At 46.8% G+C, this 25,305-nt stretch overlaps 2 protein-coding genes across 2 annotated transcripts in view; one reads left to right on the plus strand and one right to left on the minus strand.

Moving 5' to 3' along the window:
* Positions 1-3,416: 3,416 nt before the first annotated feature.
* LOC119969184 (kelch-like protein 34) lies at positions 3,417-7,549 on the plus strand. Its single transcript, XM_038802428.1, has one exon. The coding sequence runs from the start codon at positions 3,643-3,645 to the stop codon at positions 5,608-5,610; it is 1,968 nt and encodes a 655-aa protein (XP_038658356.1). The 5' UTR covers positions 3,417-3,642; the 3' UTR covers positions 5,611-7,549.
* Positions 7,550-16,293: 8,744 nt separating this feature from the next.
* Positions 16,294-25,305, minus strand: part of cnksr2a (connector enhancer of kinase suppressor of Ras 2a) — a 709,037-nt gene continuing 700,025 nt past the window's right edge. Inside the window, exons 24-25 of the mRNA XM_038802429.1 lie at positions 24,860-25,153; positions 16,294-17,936 (exon numbers count right to left, since the gene is read on the minus strand). Of these exons, the coding sequence (XP_038658357.1) occupies positions 24,932-25,153 (222 nt within the window). The 3' untranslated portion in view covers positions 16,294-17,936; positions 24,860-24,931. The remainder of the gene's footprint in view (positions 17,937-24,859; positions 25,154-25,305) is intronic.

Consider the following 25,305-nt stretch of genomic DNA (forward strand, 5'->3'; position numbering starts at 1 on the left):
ACATGCTGAATTCTCCCTCAGTGTACCCGGACAGGTGCTGGAGTGTGGTGACTGGGGGATTTTCACAGTAACTTCACTGCAGTATTAATGTAAGCCTACTTGTGACACTTATAAAAATTATAAATGGTGTCCACTCCAGTCTTGCCACTTTCTGGTGTGGCTTCACAAAACACTGTTGTTGGGGGCATTAGCATTACATCATGCACTGCAAGTATGCACATTGTGAAATTGCAGAGGGGGAAGGGGAGAAGGAGACTCAGCAGTATCCTGACTCAGCAGACAAGTGATATAGCTAACATCTCCCAGTTCGCTGTCCAACACTGCATCCAGGATGTCCTGGAGCAATTTATTTTCATCTCGCTAAAGAATGAGGCAGTATGTAGCTTTGCCAGGATGTGGCTTCCCCATGGTGTAGGGAGGCATTAACTGCATACCCGTGGTTTTATAGGTGCCATATCCAAATGCTAATGCTTACAGAAACTGCAAAGAATACTTACCATTCACTAATGTGCAGCTGGTGTGAAACAAGGTTCTCTCGAAACATCTGTTTGTTGTGCATGGCCAACCTGTTTTGCACTGCGTGGCCCCTTTAGGAATGATATATGAGAGGATCTTAAATGGAATGTTCCTTGTGCATGGCCTGTTTGTTCCCTGGGCAGTACATTCCCAATTGTTGTGTCGCCATGCACCAGCGCAGATTCAAGGGAATATTGATGTTGACCATGCCCCAAACATCTGGTAAATGCCTGTTATCTTGACACCATTCATGATCCATTCATCTCGTGCCAGTCTGCTATTTCAGCAGGATTTCAGTCATCATGTTGAACCAGAGGGTCAGCGAGTCAGCATCTTGGGCTATTCACTCTATACCTGGCTGATAACTCCCCTCCACACCCTAAACACCTATAGCCAGCACTCATAGGATAGCCATGCTGCCCCGAGCAACTTGACTGAGCAGAATATCAGGGTGTTGAACCAACAGTTCTATTGCCTCGTCTGCTAGGCGGGGGGGGGGGGGGGGCTGTCAGTATTCACTGGAGTGCAAATTCTGCTTTAGCGTTTTCTCCTGTATCCTCCACACCCTGGCCATCATGAAAACACAGATTTTAAAGCATGGTTCAGGAGGTGGAGGAAGAGAAAGGGAGGAGGCAGCCGGCACATGTATGTTCTCCATTAGCCATCATTAGACTCCAGCTGTTCTGAGTGAAACTCCAAATTCCTATTGTTGAGCAGTTTTAAATTTTAACAACCTTAAGTGATGGACCATCACAGTGTCCTCTTGGGCACAATCCTGAAATAAAAGGCACCACAAAACAGAAATTCGATAACAACATTTTCCAATACTCTATTACAAGACTCAACTAATTATTGTTGTTCATTTCCTTATATGCTGTATTCGGTGGGCCATTGGGTGGCCTTGTGCTCCTGCACACTACTGCTGGCTGCAGCAGAAATGGTAAAAGTTGCTGATTTTCAGTAGGGGAGAATGCAAATTGCATTGCAGGATGCCCTCGAGCAATAGAACTCAGCCTTGAATGCAGCACTTCGGGGCCGGACCTGTGGCGCCTGCTGGCGGAGGGCGCCGGCCTGCTGGAGGTCATCTCTGGGACGTTGGCGGCCGTCGGAGCGGCTACTGGGCAACCTGGAGCGGGAGGCTGTCGGCCGTAGCTGGCCTCTCACCCCCGACTGATGGGCCTGGAGCAGGTGCAGCAGCTCATCCGCCAGGCCCTGGACTACCACCGGGCCGAGAGCCGGCTGCTGCTGGCCGGCGGGGTCCTCCTGCGCCAGGGGGCGGTGCAGAGCCTCTGGGCCCTCGACCCCGCCAGCCGGCAGTGGAGCTCGCTGGGCGGCGGCGGGCCCGGGGTGCAGCACTACTGCGTGTGCGTCCTGGCCAACTTCCTCTTCGTGCTGGGCGGGGAGGAAGCCGGCGCGGCCGACTTACCACGTCCTCATTCAACCTCATTGATACCCTCTGAGGTTAACCCAGTGGCGCCATGTGAACCTGTGGCTGAGTGTCAGATCAAGGGACGATATTTATTCCTCTTCATTCTGCTCGCCCTCCAGGGCGCTGCACCTTTGGCTGGCCAGGTGGCAGTTCTTTCATAAATCCAGAAGGGGAGGCTTGAGGTGAAGGACGGGAACTAAGAGGTGCAGAATTATGCTTGTGCATCATAGCAGACCGTGGGATGAGGGCACTGTTGAATTTGAGAAGTTGCATGAGGCAGAACACCGTCATTTTTGATGGCTTCAGCCACACTGCCGGCCATGGACGCAGTGTGGCCACTCTAATTATTCCTGGTAAAGTCTCCTCTAGGAGTCAGCACAGCTAGTCACGTTTGCCCTTGAGATAGACTGAAGATCAGCCATGAGCATGTCGAATGGTGGCCAAACGGTCCACTCCTGCTCTTTTTTTCTGTGCTTATAGATGCAGAAACTAATTGGTTAAACAAATTCAGACCTCCTTCCCAGACTAGGTTCACGTTGCTCTTTTAAATTTATGCAATGCTTCCCTTCCTACAAGTGCTGAGCCCATAGGAATCCGCACTGAATAAGTGTGTCCAAGAAACCGTTAAAAAAGATAACAGCAAAGGGTAAAAACAGGCTTACTGGCAAAATACTACCACCATCCCGCCCCTCAACATCCACAGGGAGTTTTACCAATGTGAAAGAGTTCAGCACAAGACGATAACGGTTTGGTTCGCGCGTAATCGATCAGCAAGTTTGCCTCCCTCTCAGTACATTTCCGCCCAACCTCCTCACTTGCTGAGGGAATTGGAACTGAGGATTGGTCGACAGAGCACCGGCATGGACTCGATGGGCCAAATGGCCACCTTCCATGCCTCAAGGACTCTATCGGAGATTCCTGTTCGGCTGGCGGAGATTTCCCCCTCTGGGCCAAGAGATCCTAAACCAGACGTTAATGGGAAGTGGAGTTTACAACTCGGGAGATAAAACGTTCCCCTTCTTTGGATGGCCTGATAAATTGATCAGAAGATGTAAAAAAAAACCAAATTTGCGCGTAGAAATAATGTGGATTACTCGGTCGTTTATCAGTTCTGGTAGAGGATTTATTTATACGTTTTCCTGAGATATCCCATTCCAATGTGAGGATGATACACATTAGCGCCCTTTTTCTTGTTTTGTGCCAGCATCCCCCGAGCACGTGGGCGGGGGAGCCAGGCCATTCGGCCCCACAGGTCCATGATGGTGTTTAAACTGCACACACCAGCCTCCTCCGACATTTCATCCCATAGACAAATGCTTCGAGGTTGTCCGCGCTGACACAACCCCAGCTCCAGCCAGCAGAACAGAGGGCGGGGACAGAGCAGAGAGAAAACAACACAACCCCAGTGCAGACTTCCTAAAACTAAACACTGGCTTCTTTTGTAAATTGTTTCTATTCTGGTCCTGGGCCACACGGATTGACAACATAACGAGAGGGAGAGAGGCGCGCCAGCCGGATTATGAGCAAAAGTTTTGCCTGAAGTGGAGTCCAGGAAGAGTGACTGGGAGAGGGCGGCGTGCAAGTTAATTCAGCGAAACTTCTGGATTCAACTTCAAACGCCGGGATTCCGCACAAATATTGTTTGGTTTAGAACTGACTGCACCTCGGCAGAGCGGGGACTTTGGCATCTTTAATGAATGGATGAGACGGACAACCGCCTCCAGGATGGTTCAGCGACTCCTCAAGCCTGCGGTTGGAAGGGGAGGCAACTGGCACCATTCGGCCCATCGCGCCCGGGCTGGGCTCCTCCTCCTGTCCGTGAACAAGATGCTTCCACCCGATTAGGGATGTCGGCGGGAGAAGACGGCACGAGTTATTTCCTGGCGCTCTGCCCCACTCACGGGGAGTCGGTGCTGGCCCAGTACCAGGGTCTCCGCGACGACAAGCTGCTGTGCGACGTGGTGCTGGTGGCCGAGGGCGCCGAGTTCCGGGCGCACAGGTCGCTGCTGGCGTGCGCCAGCGACTACTTCAGGTCGATGTTTAAGGATCACACCAGGGAGTCGAGGCAGAGCGTGGTCCACTTGCACACCGTGTCGGCCAGCGGCCTCCGCCACGTCCTGGATTTCATCTACACCTCCTGCCTGGCCCTGTCGCCCGAGAGCCTGCCGCAGACCCTGGAGACGGCCGCCTACCTACAGGTGCTGGAGGCGGTGAGCCTGTGCTCCCGCTACCTAGTCAGCAGCCTGAGCCCCGGCAGCTGCTGCCAGGCGGCCAACTTGGCCGCCCGCTTCGCCCTGGCCGAGGCCCTGGGCCAGGCTGAGGGCTACATCGCCGCCAACCTGTGGCGCCTGCTGGAGGCGGGCAGCGGCCTGCTGGAGCTCAACGCCGAGTCGCTGGCGGCCGTGCTGGAGTCGGAGCGGCTGCCCCGCCTGCGGGAGGAGGCGCTGCTGGACCTGCTGCTGGCCTGGCTGGATTGGGAGGCCGAGCGCTGGGAGCGGGAGGCCGCCGGCCTGCTGCCCCGCCTGCGGTACTGCCTGCTGCCCAGCGCGGCGCTGCAGCGGCTGGTCGCCCACCCGCGCCTGCTGGGCCCGGGCCTGGAGCAGGTGCAGCAGCTCATCCGCCAGGCCCTGGACTACCACCGGGCCGAGAGCCGGCAGCCGGCGCTGCAGAGCCCTCAGAGCCGGCTGAGGGTAGGGGAGGAGGGGCGGCTGCTGCTGGCCGGCGGGGTCCTCCTGCGCCAGGGGGCGGTGCAGAGCCTCTGGGCCCTCGACCCCACCAGTCGGCAGTGGAGCTCGCTGGGCGACGGCGGGCCCGGGGTGCAGCACCACTGCGTGTGCGTCCTGGCCAACTTCCTCTTCGTGCTGGGCGGGGAGGAGGCCGGCGCGGCCGAGCAGGAGGACGACAAGGCGGCGCGGCCGGCCATCCGGAGGCAGGTGGACCGCTACGACCCCCGCTTCGACCGCTGGAGTCGGCTGGCCAGCATGCGGTGCCGCCGGGCGCAGTTCAGCTGCTGCGTGCTGGACGGCTGCCTCTTCGCGCTGGGAGGTCGCTGCGGCCTGGGCGCCTATCTGGCCGCCGTCGAGCTGTACGACCCGGGCAGCGGGCGCTGGGACGCGGTGAGGAGCCTCCCCGTCAAGCTGCACGGACACGCCAGCGCCGTGCACGCCGACACCATCTACGTGTCGGGCGGGCGTGCGGGCGGCCTGGCGGAGGCGGGGGACAACAGCAAGGACATGTTCTCCTTCCACCCCGCGGAGGGCCAGTGGAAGAGCTGCCCGCCCATGGCCATCGCCCGCTTCGGCCATCAGATGGCCACGGTGGGCGACCGCATCTTCTCCTTCGTCGGCATGTACGAGCCCTTCTGCGATATCGAGTGCTACGAGCCGCTGCGCCGGCAGTGGGAGCGGCTGAGGCCCTTGCTTCTCGACCGCTCCTGCTACGGCCTGGCCGTGTGGGGCAGCGGCATCTACCTGGTCGGCGGCAAGAAGTGGCGCAACTCGCAGGAGGTGGCGGCCCAGGACGCAGTCCTGTACGACACCGCCACCGACAGCTGGTCGGAAGTCTGCAAACTCCCCCTGCCCTTCTGCGGGAGTCAATGCGCTGTGCTACAGCTCCCGGACCTACCCCCGGACACTGGCCAGGGCCACGGGCAGCTGCACCGTTAGAAATATCCCCCTTCCCAGTTGGATCCCGGCCCTGGGTCACTGTCCGTGTGGAGTTTGCACATTCTCCCCGTGTCTGTGTGGGTTTCGCCCCCACAACCCAAAAATGTGCAGAGTAGGTGGATTGGCCACGCTAAATTGCCCCTTAATTGGGTAATCTAAATTTATTTTTTTTAAAAGTCCCCTTATCTCTAATAAAACAAAAACCCACACAGAGGCTTTGCCTTGAATTAAGCGGGCGGCTTTCCCTGCACTCTGGAGTGAAATCATGAGTTGGACAAATTTATTGAGGGGAGTGAATCTTCATTTCAGCAACAATCGCCTCTCCCCTTCCAATCTGTTTTGTTTCCCGTTTCAGCATGTCCACTGTTTGTTTTTGCTATCGCTATAATTACTGAGCAAGTTCGTTAATATAATTATTTATTTAAACCAAAAGCTCACATGAAAATACCAGTTATCCAGCTCCCTCCCCCATCATCTTGCCCTAAATTTTGACTGATTTGGATGGTTTACTTTGGAGGAGGTGCAGAGGTGATTTACTGGAATTATGCCGGGGATGTCAGTTATGTGGGAGAAAGTGGGATTTGTCTCCATCGAGATGATGAAAAGAGGATTTAGTCGAAGTATTGAAAAGTATGAGGGGGTTTGATAAGATTAGGTAAGGAGAAAGTGTTGCCGCAATGGGGTGGGCAACCAGAGGACCCAGATGGAATAATGAATAAAAGAACCTGGGATGAAGAGGATTTCCCCCAACCCCCCATTGAGTTGTTAACAATCTGTAATGCACTGTCTGAAAAAGTGGAAGCAGATTGAATAGTAACCATCACAAGGGAGTTAGCTGTTTACTTGGAAAGGAAAGATTTGTAGGCAATGGACAATGAGCCAAGAAGGGGACTGATTGGATTTCTCTTTCAAAGAGCTGGCATAAAGGAGATGGGCTGATAGGCCTGCTGTGCTGGATGATTCTGTGATTTTGGAGTACACGGTTTCCACACTTAATGCCTGCAGGTTTATGTGAAGCCTGGAAATCCATATAAGGCAATGAGTTGTATATCTCTCTGGTGCTCGGCTATCTTTAAATATCATGAGAAGGTGGTGCTGTGGCCACAATTTTCCTACATTAAAAATTTTTCAGTAAGTCTGGTGCATGCTTGGATATTTTGCAATGGGGCCTTATTTGGATGGACAGACCCTAAAGTATAAATGGTTTCTTCACCCCTCCATGTCGTAAACCACTTCTCAAAAGAATGACAAGAGCCTGTGAAAGTACTAGTGGAGCACAAGGAGTAGTGCACTGATTAGGAATTTATTCATGACAAACAATGGGGATCTGCAAATGATACCATGCCAAAATTCACAAGTTTATGAAATTCATTTCGAGTTGCAATTTTAATAATGTGTAACAAATTTTAGTTGCCATTATGTATTGCAGTTGTACAGTTTAGTTCACTGATCTGTTCCCATCCGTATGTGCATTGTCAAGTTAGCAATATTAAGTTGTTTGGGTTTTTTTCATTTTTGACCAAATTTCAATGACTATGCAGGACAGTTTCACACAAACCAACTTCAATGTTGCAGGCGGGAAACTCAATGACACGTCACATGTAGGGAGGTTGTCTGGATTGACTGTGATATTATCTATAGACACGTGTTTAACCATGTCTCCATGCTAAGTGCAATGATTTCCCAGTATTTTATGGCAACATCGTGAGCTGAATGTTTGCAGGACATTACATGGGACTTGAAAATGTGATAAATGCACCAGTCTGTACATACCCATTCAGTTGTTATTCTTGTATTTCACTGTTGTATTTAGAACAACTAATGTGGGTCCATGAATCTTGGTCCATCGGAAAAAAATGGCAAAGTATTTGTTAATGTTTGCAAAGGAGAATGTGAAGTTGTAAATTATCTATTTTCAAAATAAAATAATTTAAACTAATGACTGTGTAAGAAATGATGTGGAGATTCATCTGAGGAAGGAGCTGCGCTCCGAATGCTAGTGATTCGAAACAAACCTGTTGGGACTTGACCCTGGTGTTGTAAGACTTATGGAAGAAAGGCATCCCCATGCTTTATCAGTCAATTTTACGTTTGAAATGGAACTGTAGGCACCATTACATAAGAAAATCCAGTAGCCAACCTGTGCACAACAGGGTCCCACACACACCAATGTAATAAATGACTGGTTTATTTTGGAGTTGGTTGAGGAATTATTTTGGCGGGGTCACTGGGAGCACTGATCTGAGTCGACAGAGATGACCTGGGGTTTACGCTGTCACCTGAAATCTGTGTCCGTTTCCCAGTACTAAAGTGGGTAATGCACAAATGGTGCATGCTCCAACCATGTCTTGTTTCAATGAGTTTCGTAATACTTGGGACAGGGGGAGGAATGTGGAGGCTGCTGATTAGGTCTGGCAGAGGTTAGTAGGGAGGTGCTGTGGAGTTTATATTTCTACAGTGGTGGCTGTTCACTAAGTCACATAAGATTTCTGTGCATAGGGAAACCAATGCTTGGTCGAGGAGTTCTAAAACAGACACCAGGTCTCTTCGTTAGCATTTGCAAGGAATCTAATGCCTGTTTTATGTGACCATGCAGGTTGTGTAAAAACGTGGTCGGGCCGAATTTCAGGATGTTCTTAACCCTTGGGTGTGGAATATTGGCGCCCCACATTATGCTATATTGCAGGTATTTTACGGATGTAAACCAGGCAAGAGAAAGCCCAATTTATATTCTAGCATCTCCAACAATGCCGCACTCCTTCAAATGTCAGCCTAGATTATATGCAATGTGCTTGAACAAATGCCCTAACTCGGAGGTGCGAGTGTCACCATTAAACTAAGGTGGTATTTGAGATTATCCCAGTAAAACGGTGGGGCGGGGGCGGGGGGGGGGGACTCTTTCCTACTTCATTTCATTTACAGAATTCTCTGCGTAACACACTGAACCCTCTGCGGCACTCAACCACTGTTCTCTGTATCGTCTGAGAATGCAACAAAGTATAACTGCTTTCACTGGGTGAGACTTATTAAAATCATACTAATTATAGTGATAGAAAATGCTGGAAATACTCAGCAAACCTTGCAGGCTCTGGAGAGAGAAACATCGTGCCAAGTTGATGACCTCCATCAGTTGTGAGAAAAGTTAGAAATGTAATAGGTTCTGAGCATGTGAAGCAACTTTGAGCAACTACAATAATTTTAAATCATAACCTCTGCTGTCTTTCAGTTGTGTTTTTTTGTTTGTTCTCTGGTTTATTTCTAAATTCCTTAACTTTGGTCAAATTATTGCTATCCTGCCATTTGCACCTGTAGTTACACCTTTTGATTATCTCCCCTCCCCTCCATTCAATCACTCTTCCTTCCACCCCTCTCCACTTTCACTTGTTCAAACCCCATTACATTTCTAACTTTTCTCAGTTCTGATGAAAGGTCATTGACACGCAACATTAACTCTGTTCCCCCCTTCACGGATGTCGCTAGCCCTGCTGAGTATTTTCGGCATTTACTCTTGTTATTTCAGACTTCTAGCATCTTGCTTTCACATGAAATGTAGTGAATTCTGTTACTTTTACAACGACGTAGAGACATCGATTTTTGTACACTTGGGGAATCAAGATATGCGGAACAGGAAGAAGATTGGACTTCATCAGAAGATCACCCATGACCATGTTAAATGGCAAAGCACGCTCGACGGCCTCTATGGTCAGCTCCTGTTATATTATTTGATGCGAATAAAAATAATTCAGAATAAAGAATAGCAGGTTATAGCTTATTCCATCTATGAATCGTCTTTTGAACTCACCTGTTTATTCTGTGTTCAGTTAAAACCAACCTCCTACTTTTCCAGTGCTCTGATTTTAACCTGTTTGCATCATTCTTGGAGCCAAATTATATATACGCAAACATAATCGGTGGTGAAAACTTTAAGGTTCGTGTCACCAGCCTTAGATGCTCTCTTGTGGTCAATCCTGTAAGTGTGTTGTGACTGTCATGCATTTGTTTTTGACCGGCGCAGATGTGATGGGCTGAAGGGCCTTTTCTGTGCTATATGATTCTGAGTATTTCAATGTGGACCTATATTGTCCACTAATTATTCTACTCCAGCGATGTAAGTATAAGACTCTTTGCATGTGTAATTCATATGCATGTCTCTCTGCCCTTCTCCAATCTCAGAAGGTGTAATGTGTTGGTTGTGGACATTTGCATCACCAGCTTGATTCCATAATTATTCACTGCTCCCAGTGCAGCTTTACTTTCTGTAGAAAGCTAACTTAATGAGCGACAGGAAACGGCATTCTTGGTAAAATTGTATCGGGTATGACCAGTTAAAACAACTTCCAGCTTTTAGAAATGTTCAAAATGGCGGCGGGGGGCATGCATTGTGCGCGCAGAAGTAGTTCCGTTTTCACGAGCTCTGGCTCTGCTTTTAATCTCTTTACATCCTTGTGCACATTTCCTTTTTGTCTTTTCTTGGTTTACAATAGGTCAGTCGAATTGTTACTTGGTGTTTTTGCATGAAAGAGCTGAGTTAGAATGTCCAAGTCCTCGCTTCTTCGAGGCGGCTGGAAGGAGTTGGGGGTGGGGACCTATCTTTAGTGGTACTGTTGCTTTTGAGCAGGCTCCCGTTCTGATGTTGCGGTGTGCTTCAATGGATGATGGCTGCCAGTGAAAATGCTATTCTGGCTGAAAATATTGGCTCTGAGATACAGGTCCTTAAGGCCCAATTCCAAAAGTTGTGGGTGTTTTTATGGAGGTGCACAAGAAGGTTCTTGCAATGGAGAGAGCACTGTCCTTGACAGGAGTCCGCTTCCATATGGTCGAGCCTGCCGTCCAACTTGATGGAGTCGGGAGAGAGGGGACAGGTGAGGAGTGCTGCTGAGCCCGGTCCCCAAGGTGAGGTAGTGAATAACTTCCCAACAGAGTTCGAGAATTGGATGCATGCCATGTTTTGGGAATCCCGGTCTGGAGGTTGGGGACATTAAAGTTTTTTTTTAAAAATACTTTTTATTGAAGAAATTTTTCAGAGTACAAACATTTTAACCCCCCCTACATTTGAATTATATCAAAACAAAGTCAAACCCCCCTACTTAACAAGAATCCCCCCCCACCCCCTACCCGCGCGCCCCCCCCGCCTCCCCCCCCCCCGCCGACGAACCGGCCGCCAGACCATCTTGTCGTTTCTGGCAGTGTCCTCGGGCAGGCCTTGCCCGTGACACCACCGATATCGTGTTTCCTTCGTTGTTATCCCCCCTCCCCCCCCCCCCCCCACCCCACCCTCCCCCCCCCCCCTCCCTCCCGCCCTCCCCTCCCCTCCCGGGTTGCTGCTGTCACGACCCCAGTTTCTATCTCTGATCTAAGAGGTCCAGGAAGGGTTGCCATCGCCTGAAAAACCCCTGCACCGACCCTCTCAGGGCGAATTTGATTCTTTCCAATTGGATGAAGTTTGCCATGTCGTTTAACCAGGTGTTAACACTTGGAAGCCTTGCGTCCCTCCACTGAATCAAGATCCTCCTCCGAGCCACCAAGGACGCAAAGGCTAATATTCCAGCCTCCCTCGCCTCCTGTACCCCCGGCTCCACCCCAACCCCGAAGATCGCAAGTCCCCATCCTGGCTTGACCCTGGTCCCCACCACTCTCGACACCGTCCCTGCCACCACCTTCCAGAACTCCTCCAGTGCCGGACATGCCCAAAACATGTGTGCATGATTCGCAGGGCTTCCCGAACATCTGACACACCTGTCTTCACCCCCGAAAAACCGACTCATCCTTGTCCCCGTCATGTGGGCTCTATGCAGTACCTTAAATTGAATAAGACTCAGTCTCGCACATGACGACGACGAGTTGACCCTCTCTAGGGCGTCTGCCCATGTCCCATCCTCTATCTGTTCCCCCAGCTCTACCTCCCACTTGTCTTTCAACTCCACTACTGGTACCATCCTCCACCTCCTGCATAATCTATAAATGTCCGAGATCTTCCCCTCCCCGACCCAGACCCCTGATAGCACCCTATCACTCGCCCCCCTGTCGGGAAGCACGGGAAACCCCTCTACCTGTCGTCTGGCAAATGCCTTCACTTGGAGGTACCTGAACGTGTTCCCCGGGGGGAGCCCGAATTTCTCCTCCAGCTCTCCCAAGCTCGCAAACCTCCCCTCTATAAACAAGTCCTTCAGTTGCCTAATGCCCACCCTCTGCCAGCTCAGAAAACCCCCTCCTGTATTTCCTGGTGCAAATCTGTGGTTCCCTCTTAGTGGTGCCCTTATCAAACCCCCCACTTCCCCCCTGTGTCGCCTCCACTGCCCCCAGATCTTGAGGGTGGCCGCCACCACCGGGCTCGTGGTATACCTCGCGGGAGGGAGCGGCCATGGTGCCGTTACCAGTGCCCCTAAGCTTATGTTGCCACAGGACGCCCTCTCCATACGCTTCCAAGCTGCCCCCTCCCCTTCCATCATCCACTTTCGTACCATCGATGCATTTGCCGCCCAGTAATATCCTGAAAGATTGGGTAACGCCAGCCCTCCACTATCCCTACTCCGCTCCAAAAAGACCCTTCTAACTCTAGGGGTGCCATGTGCCCACACGTACCCCATGATACTACTCGTTACCTTCTTGAAAAAGGCCCTAGGGAGGAAGATGGGCAGACACTGGAACAAAAACAAGAACCTCGGGAGGACCGTCATTTTAACTGACTGCACCCTCCCTGCCAGCGACAGCGGCACCATGTCCCACCTCTTAAACTCCTCCTCCATCTGTTCCACCAGCCTAGAAAAGTTCAGCTTGTGGAGGGTCCCCCAGTTCTTTGCCACCTGCACCCCCAAGTACCTGAAACTTTTTACTGCTCTTTTGAAGGGGAGCCTCCCAATTCCCTCCCCCTGGTCTCCCGAGTGTATTACAAAGACCTCACTTTTCCCCAGATTTAATTTATATCCCGAAAAGTCCCCGAACTCCGCTAGTATTTCCATAACCTCCGGCATTCCCCCCTCCGGGTCTGCCACATACAGCAACAGGTCATCCGCATAGAGCGAGACCCGATGCTCCTCCCCTCCCCTTGTCAGTCCCCTCCACCCCCCTGAACCCCTCAGTGCCATTGCTAACGGTTCAATCGCTAATGCAAAGAGTAAGGGGGATAGGGGACATCCCTGCCTAGTACCTCGATGGAGCCCAAAATATTCTGACCTCCTCCCGTTTGTTACCACACTCGCCATCGGGGCCGAATAGAGCAGCTTTACCCACTTGATAAATCCCTCCCCAAACCCAAACCTTTCCAACGTCTCCCACAAGTATTCCCACTCCACCCTATCGAATCCCTTCTCCGCGTCTAGCGCTACCACTATCTCCGCCTCCCCCTCCACTGCCGGCATCATGATCACGTTTAACAATCTCCGGACAGGGGACATTAAAGTTGATGGAGCACATCTAGTTCTGTCTTCGAGGCCTGGGGTTGGTGTGGCGTACTGACCACTGGTCCTGTGTTGTCCTGTCCCGGATGTGGCCCAACTGGTTGAGTCAACCCCCCACCCCGCTGGAGCCTGGGTTGTTGACTGCCTGGGTTCTGGTGAGACAGCATGCTGGAAGTAATGGTGTCTCATGCTTCGAATTACCTCCTTTTGCACTGTTGGGATTCTATGAAAAAGTTCTGTGTTGTTCCCTAAGCCCAAGGAAAACAGTTTCTTTCTTTCTGTTGCAGAACAGGGACAGGTTAAAAAGTAGAATTTGAAAAGGAAGCTTTTCCACTAAGTATTTCATGGGAATTTAGTAAACCTCAAAGCATAAGCTGCAGAATGCTAGGGTGGGCACTAAATAAGGTAAAGTATATGTCAGGGGTGAGGCATGGGGGGGGGGGGGGGGCGGGGGGGGGCATTCGTAAAACACTACAGAAGGAATGTGGTCTAAAATAGTTGCATTTGGTATTGTGCCGCAACTCTACCTTCCTGTCTTGGCAAAACTGCCAAACAAGGGCCTCAAGGAGCATGTTTCGCAGTTTTATATATTAGGGGCTGGTTTAGCACAGTGGGCTAAACAGCTGGCTTGTAATGCAGAACAAGGCCAGCAGTGTGGGTTCAATTCCCGTACCGGCCTCCCCGAACAGGCGCTGGAATGTGGTGACTAGGGGCTTTTCACAATAACTTCATTGAAGCCTACTTGTGACAATAAGTGATTATTATTATTATTGAAGCCTCCTGCAAAGTAGATATGGAACTGACAGTTATTGCTGAGGTTACTTCAGTCTTTACTTTTTATAGCTCAGGTTTATTGCAGGCAGTCAGAATACTCTGGAGTGCCAAAGAATGCAAACATTTATTGCATACATTTTATACAGCAGAACTCCAATTTTACCGGCCATGAAATGGGGTGATTAGCTGCTCCACTTACCAGTCACTTCCCACTCTATTCCAAGTCATGCTATCGTATTGAATTTCTCTGCACTTTTCATTTTTTAACCTGCATTTTCTCCCCCCCCTCCCTCCACTTCAGTCTTGGGAATGGTTGACTGCAGGATGAAATGTATCTTGAACATTTCTGAAGGCTGTAGGGAATCTAGCTTTAAGTGGCGTCAACCTTTAAATTTTACCAATGCTATTTTCCAATTGCCCATTATGTTGGTCTCCTTATCTGAGGAGGGATGTTATTGCTTTAGAGGGAGTGCAGTGAAGGTTTACCAGACTGATTCCTTGGATGGCGAGTCTGATGTTTGAGGAGAGATTGAGTCAGTTAGGATTGTATTCGTTGGAGGTCAGAAGAATGAGGGGGGATCTCATAGAAACCTATAAAATTCTAACAGGACTAGACAAGGTGGATACAGGAAGGATGTTCCCAATTGTGGGTGTGTCCAGAACCAGGGATCACACTCTGAGGATATGGGGTAGATCATTTAGGACAGTGATGAGGAGAAATTTATTCACCCAGAGATTGGGGAACCTGTGGGATTCATTGCCACAGAAAGTAGTTGAGGGCAAAATGTTGCATGTTTTAAAGAAGCAGTTAGATACAGCACTTAGGGCAAAGGGGATTGAAGAATATGGGGGGAAAGCGGGATTAGGCTATTGAATTAGATGATTAGCAATGATCAAAATTAATGGTGGAGCAGGCTCAAAGGGCCCAATGGCCTCTTCCTGCTCCTACTCCTATTTTTTATGTTTCTATGTAGCTCTCTGCTGAAGGTGAAGCTGCACAGAGAGCTGTGAATAATTATGGAAATGGGCTAGCCAGGAAAGCATCTAGCATCCAGCACACTACATCACTGGCAGTAACTGCAATTTTGCTATTTTGGATTTGAATTCTTCAGGACTACGAAAGCTACTGTTTGGCCTCTCTTTTAAATCCAGCGTAATCACTGTGGCTTGTTTTGAACTGGCCAAGTCTAATCCAACTGTCTCATGTTGGATTAGACGGCACATGCAGACTCGATGGGCCCAATGGTCTCCTGCTGCACTGTAGGGATTCTATGATGTAAGACCTGAAGTAATGTTATTCATGGTCCAGACACAAGGAAGCACACCATAAACACAGAATTACCATGTGCCTGGTCAATGATGTCATTTTTTCTTTCAAATTAAAGAGACTGTAGGAGTCCATATTTTAATTAGCTCACATATTATTTAAATGCCCCATGTCAAACAGACCAACCTTTTATGTTTTCTTAAATCTTATAGATCCAATCTTCTAGATTTCATTATCGGGAGAATGGATTTTAGTCCCTTTGTTTGAGGAAGAGAAGATATATGCTAATTTTCAGTAACATTTAACTAGCTACAAATAAATAATTCTCAAAATTTGGCAGAGATAAATTAGCAATTCTGTAGCCAATATAGTTGGACCATCATAAATTGGTAGGTTTTGCAGCCCATTTGTAAAGCTAGAAACCACATTATACTGGGAGAGAGGTCCTGTAAGGGATTAAATTCAAGGTTACTGCTTCAATTCCTAAATAATTGATGAAACCTTGTTTAATTTTCTTCTGTATTGAGCCCAGTCCAGAGTCCAGCTGTGACATGGCAGTGAAACCCAAGTATATAACTGATGGCCTAAATCTGAGCCGAGGAACAGAGGAAAGTGAGTTTAAAATATAAAATGTAGATATGTTTTCTTTGCGTGCCATCGCTCATGACTGATCAACACATGTTGTATAACATGCTGCGGCAGAAATTACGCTCAGTGACCTTACACACAACTTAGAACTATGATTCAGAAAAAAATATTTCTAAGGATGGAAAAGGAGATACCGATCTGAAGTTCACAGATTTGAACTGGGTGCTTAGTCAATTGTGAATTTATGAGCTTTTCAAACATCCCTCTGCTCCAATTTTGATAGTATCTGTTTCATCAGCCACTATTTCCTGATTAAAGGATAGACAGGGAAGCTTTGCTCAGCCCACATCACCTCTTGACCTGATTGAATGCTCTGAAGAAAGTCCTGCCAAAGGTAATTCCCCAATGTTTTTTTCCTACCCCATGGCGAAAGTGTTTTGTTGCTGCTCAGCAGCTTTTACTGCTGGCACTACTTACACTTAACAATATAGCATGTTCCCGCTGTAACATTAACAATTGGCTGAATGTAGAACAATTGATCATCTTCTAAATCTACCATGGATTTCCGCAGAATCTTTCGGATTATAAACTCCCATGAACTACAAACTGAGTGCATAAATGCACACATGGATTCGATGAAAAATAATAAAATATATAAAAATTTCAAGAACTTTATTTGACTATAGTTTACCATATTCATAATCATCTTTGCTTTTAAGCTAAGAACAATAAAATATACACAACAAATAACATACATTGTCGAAAGATTCATCTGTGTATCACAAGATAGACTACTTTATGACTCCATGCTACACTTGCCACTTAGAAATAATGCAGTCATTGAGAAACATCTTTCAAAATTTAAAACATTGAATGCAGTTCTTTACTAAGTAAAGTGCAAACCATAAAGCTGTTGCACAGCAACAGATCTTATTCTTCAAAACAAGGTTATAACTACATCATCTTTAAAGCCTGTAAACTACACTCAAAAGTAGAAATAATTTTCCTTATATCAATACACTTATTTTTTGGTCCATTACAAAAAAATCTGTCACATTGTACAGTACAACAGAGGCATAATGCTTGGTATAAGTGCCACAACTTGATATCCGTACTCAAGTATTTTTCTTTAAAATAATGACAAGTATATAAAAATTCACAATTCATTTGTCAGTACCCATGCAGTACATATATTTTCAGTTTGTACAAATATCTGTTTTAGATTTAATTCTTGATTTGGAATCCATCCAAACCAAGGGGTATTATTGTCTGCCTGTCTTTCATAGACTGAATTCATATTTCCTGTTCTGAAAGAAGGCCACTTTCTTGTTCACTTGCAGTGGACAGTTAGGAAAATGCTCGGAATTAATAATTTTACAATATAATCTGGTCCAAAAAATGATTTTTATGAAGTTCCTCCCTCCAATTCACTGTTGCAGATATAACCTCTAAAACAAGCTTGTTGCGTGCACAGAAAGTATATAATTCTTCAGCTGAGGATGCATTTTTTGTGTGATTTTTTTTGTTATTTAAGCATTAGGTTCCTGCATACATACACAACTAACTGATCAATACAATGTGCGAAAAGATCTGTTTAGCATATGTGGTCATTTCAGTACATAATTTACTTTTTCAGCAGTAGTGCTGGGATAATACCAAACAATGCTTAAGTATAAACTACAGGCTTGCAGCAGCAATAGCAGCAACAGCAGAGCTTGTGATTATGAATACACTTAGTTGTTATTTGACATAAGGTTAAAGAACCTGTAGAGGCAACCTAGTTTCACTGTCTTGGGCTCAATTTGCATTTTTTTTTGAAAGCCAGACCAAATGGTTTTCGTTGTAAAATATCCTTACTTCACTATCAAGATACTCAAACTAACTTGTCTTATACTGTATCAGGTTTTATTTATATTGGTTAATACCTTGTCAAATCTTTGCCAAGTCATGGTTTCCTTCTTAATCAGCAGTGTTGTAGCATAATCATTTGGGTTTTATACAGCTGCTCTGCCTTTCCCAAACCAAATATCGATGGTACTGCACAATTTCTAACATTTCCGATAATGCATTAAGTGTGTGTGTTGCATGTAGCTTATTTGAAGTTTGCTTCTAAAATATAAAACATTGTTCCCTAGTTCTGACTTTGTGAGTTTGGATTAATGTAAATACGTAGAAAGTGCAATTGCTGTTTTTTGTCCTTTGGTACATTATCATGTGCAAACAACTTCATTGTAACAATAGCTTTTTGTGAGGATAATATATTTTTGCCATTTGTGGGTGTTCACGGTCTTGAACAGGTACTGAAAAAGAAATCATGGTGAATTAAATTTCACTGTAGGCACAAATGAGTTAAGTGACCATGAAGCTGTCAGAATATTGTAAAAGTCCCACTGCTTCACTAACGCCCTTAGGAAAGGAAACCTAATTACCTTACCTAATCTGTGCTCTGTATGATTCCTGTCTCTCACAAACAGGTTCAGTATTAACTAAACCTCTACCAGTGGTTCAAGGCAAGACCCACACCAAAACCTTCCAGGGCAGCAGGGTAGCATGGTGGTTAGCATAAATGCTTCACAGCTCCAGGGTCCCAGGTTCGATTCCAGGCTGGGTCACTGTCTGTGTGGAGTCTGCACGTCCTCCCCCTGTGTGCGTGGGTTTCCTCCGGGTGCTCCGGTTTCCTCCCACAGTCCAAAGATGTGCGGGTTAGGTGGATTGGCCATGCTAAATTGCCCGTAGTGTCCTAATAAAAGTAAGGTTAAGGGGGGAGTTGTTGGGTTACGGGTATAGGGTGGATACGTGGGTTTGAGTAGGGTGATCATGGCTCGGCACAACATTGAGGGTCGAAGGGCCTGTTCTGTGCTGTACTGTTCTATGTTCTATGTTCTAATAAGGATAGGCAATACGTTCTGGGCTTGCCAATGGTACTCGCAGCCCGAGAATGAATAAAAAACAATAATCCCAGAAATGTAAAGCTTGTCCTCATCATGCTTACATAGAACATAGAACATAGAACAGTACAGCACAGAACAGGCCCTTCAGCCCTCGATGTTGTGCCGAGCAATGATCACCCTACTTAAACCCACGTAACCCGTATACCCGTAACCCAACAATCCCCCCATTAACCTTACACTACGGGCAATTTAGCATGGCCAATCCACCTAACCCGCACATCTTTGGACTGTGGGAGGAAACCGGAGCACCCGGAGGAAACCCACGCACACACGGGGAGGACGTGCAGACTCCACACAGACAGTGACCCAGCCGGTAATCGAACCTGGGACCCTGGAGCTGTGAAGCATTGATGCTAACCACCATGCTACCGTGAGGCCCCATTGAATGCAAATCCACAACACAATGTGCTGTGAACCTGGCACCCAGTTCAGTGGGAATCAAAATCTCATCCAACAGGAGTGTCAGTGAACAAAACACTACTTATTGATCAAGTTTCATGGGAGCAGTTGAAGTAGGAACTGTAGCTCGAAAGCTTTACAGTTGTTTTCTTTAAACTGTGGAAAAACTTCATGTGAAATAACTGAATTTTGAGTACTTTTGGAGCTTGAACACTGACCATCAATGAGTCTGAATAATTTTAAACAAAATGTACATTAAGTAAATAACAGGCTTGATAACTCACATAAAGATTATGTGCATACATTTGATGAAAATGATTAATTATAAAAGTAATGATGGATGTTTAAAATTAAGCAGAAAAATAAAAATGAGTCAGTTAAACAAAAAAGAGTAACCATTAAACAGAATGTAGAATTTAAAGAATAGGGTTGGATGCTGTAGAGACAGGAGTCAAGTTAATAGGACTGATGCCCATCTGAGTCTTTCTCTCCTGAGCTACTATCTATCCCTGACCTTCTATTTTTCTCCAACCTCTCTCTTCAACAGTACCAAATCCATCACATTTCTACCTTTCTTTTACCCTGAAGAGGACTCGAAATGTGAATTCTCAGTGGAATTGGTGAAATTAGTTGGGCATAGGATATCCTGGATGCCAGCCTCACACCTATGTTTCAGCAATGTCTTGGGAAGATGGAGCCGGTACTCAACCTTTGCAAAGATACTGCCTTAGGGCTGAGGGGGGGTGGGGGGGGGGGGGGGGGGGGGGGGAAGTTCAGGAGTTCTTGGGCGGAATCTTGTTCTAGACAGCTGGCAAGAGGTCTACGCTGCCTTTTCTTTGGGAATGCCCACCCAACTACATGGCAGCCAGGCAGTGGCATGGCCAGCATCAGGCCTAAGCCTGGCAAGAACACCTGGGAGTGGAAGTCTCACCATAAGCAGCCTGCAGCTCCTGTGCTCAGCACCACCACTGAGGAGGACGTAGCTGCTATCGGACAGACAGACACCAGAGTTGCAGGATTGTGGAGCAACCATATCTACAGGTAAATAATGTGGGAGGATTTGTGGGGTAGGGGTTTACAGGGAGAGTGGTGCAGGGCTCTCAGTGGGCCCATGCCTTCTTCATGTGCATTCCCTCGATCAGGCACTAAGTGCTTTTGATCAATGGACTCCCCCCCCCCCCCCCCCCCCCCCACCCCTCCCTCCAACTCCAGAGTTGACAAGCTAGCTGCAGGGTTTTAGCTGTCGTACATGTCACACGATAACAGCCTGGTCTGTAGTTGGGTTCATACTTAATTCTGGTGGAGAAGGGAAGACAGCGAAGGTCTGGTACGTTACCACATTGTCTAAGTAAATGTCCTTCCCTTTTCCAAGCCCTTTTCCAGCGAGAGTATACGATTTTGGCTTTTGTGTTCTGTGCCTTCAGTCAGTGCAAGCATGTCTTGGTAAGATGATATACTTGCTGACCCAATGATGGATCTGGGGACTACTGAGGCTCCAGGTTGGCATTGTGCAGATGGGCATCAGATTTCCTTGGCCAGGCTACTTCCACAGGACTTTCCAACCTTGCTGCAATGCTAAGTGCTGAAGATGCACACATTGAATCATGGAAGTCCACTAATAGATGATATTGTAGGGTTGGTAGTGGAGAAATGGGCCAGGCACACGTTGGGACTTAAGATGAAATGTGCTGACTCATGGGTTTTCAGGACCCTTCTCTTTGGTTAGCAACCTTCAGTAACAAAACATTCCAAAGTGTGTTATAGGGGAACCATAGCTACCAAGCTAGACATAGAATTAAGTTAGAAGAGATGATCAAAGGCACAGTCAATGAAGGAAGTTTTGAGGATGTTTTTTGAAGGCTGTGTGTGGTCCCTGTTCATTCTCCAAGTCATGGTGTATTCTAAAGGGAATGTCTACTCACGCATCCATGCCTGATAGGAACAGGTTTATGCAAAATCTTTGAAGTCAGCAAAAGCTCCTTCAGCAATAGCCACACCACTCCCTATTGGCATGTGCAACTTGAAACAACTATGGAAAGCACCCAAAAATTTGTAGAATCACAGCAACATTGAGAACAAGTCAACCATAGTTAATCTGTACGTAGTTGCTAAACTCTTTAGATACCGTGATGGGGTGATGGATGGGTTGGGTCCTTCCTGCTGTGTGTTCAGTTATGCAAAGCTAAAAGAGGGCATTGGCTGGAGCACTGAGCTCCAAAATGGCACTGCTGGTGTCAAATCAACGTTATATGATGAGTGACATTAATTAATAATTAATAATCGCTTATTGTCACTAGTAGGCTTCAGTGAAGTTACTGTGAAAAGCCCCTAGTCGCCACATTCCGCCTCCTGTTCAGGGAGGCTGGTACGGGAATTGAACCCATGCTGTTGGCATTGTTCTGCATTACAAGCCAGTGATTTAGCCCACTGTGCTAAACCAGCCCCTAAATCATAAACTGACAGCTCTGCATGACTCCAGTGGTTGTTCACTGTGCCCTTGCCAATACCTGCACCAATACAGTATCCAGCGTGATTCACTCCACATGTGTGCATCTGCTGCAGATGACATTTTGGAGCACTAAGGGCACAAATACCCCTCAAAATACAGGAGCAAAGAAGCTCAATTTCTCAGCCCTCGATATTTTGGTTAAGATTAGAATTTAAATTCTGCCCTTTCACAATCTAGGTTGACTTTAATGTAGCATGCATTGACCAATCAAAGGAATGTCCTCCAACCTGCTGATAAATGATCAATGTACACTGTTCAATGGCATTGTTTGAATGGCCATCCCATATAATTATTAGACATTACTCTGGTCACTGTTGCACGTTGATAGTTATTTTACATTGGACGGTAGGAAACGTCGCCTCATACTAAATATGATGAGGCTACTTTGACTTGGTTCTGTTTCAAATTGAACGTTTCAAAGGTTATTGGATAGGCACATGGAGCACACTAGAATGACAGGGAGTGGGATAGCTTGATCTTGGTTTCGGACAAAGCTCGGCACAACATCGAGGGCCGAACGGCCTGTTCTGTGCTGTACTGTTCTATGTTCTATGAATATTCAGTGACTGAATTAATGCAATTTTCAGGGGGTAATCTGGCGGAGAATATACTGAAAAAAACAAAATTCATAATCTTGCAGTCCAGTAAAACAGAAGGTAATCACCCTTGGGATGCCTTATTACACACAGTCCTTCAAGCAAATTACATTACTAACTTGTAGACTCTGTTTACAGGGAGAGGTTTATGGGCTTTTATGCCTGTAAAATGCCAGTGTCTTCATTTGACTGCAAACAAATACATTACAATGAGACCATTCACATACTGAAACAAAAATGACCGGGTTTAGCTCAGTCTGTTCAAAACTTTCCATATAAAAACAGCGTTTTTGACGTAATTGTAATATACTGCATGAAGGTACAAACTGTCTCGAAGATTAGAAAACCCTTGACTCTTTCTGCCATTTTGCACCGGAGGACTGCTTCACTCTGGCTGATTTAACTCACTGATCTCAGCCATTCTTCACTAGCCACTTGTGACAACTGCAGTACTTCTGCAAAGTACCCTAGATGAGACAGGAGTTCAGTGAAGTGGAGAAGTTAACTGTGCGCCTTGCTGCACTCCCACACCAAGCCATGTTTGTGCTATGATCTGATCAATTTTCAATAGTTAGATCGATTAAAAATTCCAATGTACCTAAAACTTGAACAACTCTGATTTACCTGCATGCAGTTGATTATTTTATGCAGGGAGTACAAGTCCCAGTTTTGTTACCATTAAATAAAAAAAGTCTTTGTTTCAAAATTAAAGGGACAAATGGAGATTTGAATGGGGAGATAAGTCAGTTGCACCAATGGGCAGAATGACTGTAGGTGCAAAAATGACAGAAATAAACAATTAATACACAGTCATAAATACCTAGAATATTTTTGCAGGAGTGCCAATAACTAATCATAGAATCATAGAATTTACAGTGCAGAAGGAGGCCATTCGGCCCATCGAGTCTGCACCGGCTCTTGGAAAGAGCACCCTACCCAAGGTTAACACCTCCACCCTATCCCCATAACCCAGTAACCCCACCCAACACTAAGGGAAATTTTGGACACTAAGGGCAATTTATCATGGCCAATCCACCTAACCTGCACATCTTTGTGACTGTGGGAGGAAACCGGAGCACCCGGAGGAAACCCACGCACACACGGGGAGGATGTGCAGACTCCGCACAGACAGTGACCCAAGCCGGAATCGAACCTGGGACCCTGGAGCTGTGAAGCGATTGTGCTATCCACAATGCTACCGCGCTGCCCAATCTGACAAATCTGACAAAATTGTTTAAAATTATAACAAATTATAATGGCGGGTTTGAAAAACAAAGATTTCTTAAAGATACACCTATCACATAGTCACATAATGCAATCATGATTTTATTGCTGATCTGATTGCAAATTTGAAGACAGTTTCATTTGAGCTTTATTGTTTGCAGGGCTGTCTGAAACTTCATTAGTATAAGGCCAACTTTAACATCGGGCAGGTAACATGGGCAGGTATGTGGGTAGAGAATGAGTGGGTAATGGGTGCAGAGCAGGAGGCCAACTGGCAGGGCACAGATGGGAAGTCGGTGGTGCAGTCAGAGTTCCAGAGGTCGGTCCGAATAGCACGGGCAGACAGTGGGCAACTGGAGGAGTACATGAGGGCAAAGGTTGGGAGTGTGGGGTAAGCAAGGGGTGAATCATGGGCAGGTGCCCATTCTTGCTGGGCCGAGCTATTTGAGATCTTGATTTACATTCTGGTCTGCCGGCGAGCTGCAAGTGTCCAGATGCATTTTGCTGGTTTTCAAAGAGTGGGAAATCACTGTTGGTGAGAGTCCATGGGTGGGTGTGGGGAGGTGGTGTGTGGGGGTGGCAGTGAGTGGGGGAGGGGGCTGTCGGGGAGTGGTATAGGATGATCCTCGAGAGCCTCAGAAATCCCAACAGCAACCAGTTTTTGTTTTGTAGGCTCAGGGAAAAGCGCTCTGTTCCTCTTGGCCCCATACTAAAATCAAATGGCCCCATGTCTTAGAGGAACTGATTTGGCTGCATATCTCCCAGTAAAAATAGCTTTCCAACAGGCTCTGACCAGTTTTACCTTGTATTTGCAGTCAATGTCCTATGCATGTCATGGAACCTCAATTTGCAAACTGTCATAAAGCTCCTGAACGCTGAAGGTCACCTGGAAAGCCCTATGTGAAAGGCCTGGGCAGAAATAGAAGGCAGGGTTGGCATTTACAGCACTGTTAAATTCTGACTTATTGTGCTCTGTGGATAGACTCTACTGGTGCATTAACACATGGCTTCGTAATGTGGCAGTAATTGGAGTGGAAACGGGCGGTAAGATTCCTGATTCCCTGCGTCCTAGTGAGTAATGTTGTGAGCTAATGGGGAGGTGAATGCAGATCCATTCTTGAGCAGTTTCTCATTATCCGCTACACATGTGTTCAGAGAATCATGTGCAACATGGGAGCAGGAAAGAAAAGGAAAATCAAGATAAAATCCATGAGCTCAAATTCTTCGGCTCTTTTCATCCTAATTTATTTTTATTTAGTCGACTTGCAAGGGCAAGGCTGCCTTTCTGGCTCGGGAAAAGAACTCATGTCACTTTTTATCATTGGCACACCACAATAAAATCACACATAAGCCACAGAACGATGTTATCATGACCCAAGTGGAATTAAGACACCTATTTATATGGAGGGACAAAGCTTTCCCAAGAATCTTACAAAGGTAACAATGCCCCTGCAAACAAACTATAATTATTTGTATCCAGAATCTAATGCAAAGCCAACTAACATTGGATTTAATTGGAGTCAGTGTACTGAGAAAATACTTACATCATGACTCACCAGTATAAAGTAAGCAGTCAAAAATGATTATATTTAATACCAGGCCTGCCGAGAAACTGTTCATACATGGGTTTCAATGTACGAGTGGGTGTGCACCAGAGGCGGTGTAGGTGTTGGTGCAGCTTGTTCAGTTGCCCCGTTTATTGATTCCGTGGCTGCATTGTTCTGACAGATATCCATGAAAAGCTCTACGTAGGTTTGTTTCCATCCCTGAAACTCTTTGGATGTCAAGCTGGGATTGTCTAGAATCTTGTCTATAATCGCTACTTCTCCTTCTTTTGCCTGAGGGTGAAAAGACAGAAAATAAAATCCACATCATCAACAAAACAAGAAATAAAAATATAACAGCAAGACTTGTGTTCAACAAGTTCAGTACATTATTAGAATTCAGGTGTTTAGTAGAACTGTTATCCATAGATTTCCAACAAAATCAT

The sequence above is a fragment of the Scyliorhinus canicula genome, chromosome 7, assembly GCF_902713615.1.
Source record: "Scyliorhinus canicula chromosome 7, sScyCan1.1, whole genome shotgun sequence".
Lineage (NCBI taxonomy): Eukaryota > Metazoa > Chordata > Chondrichthyes > Carcharhiniformes > Scyliorhinidae > Scyliorhinus > Scyliorhinus canicula.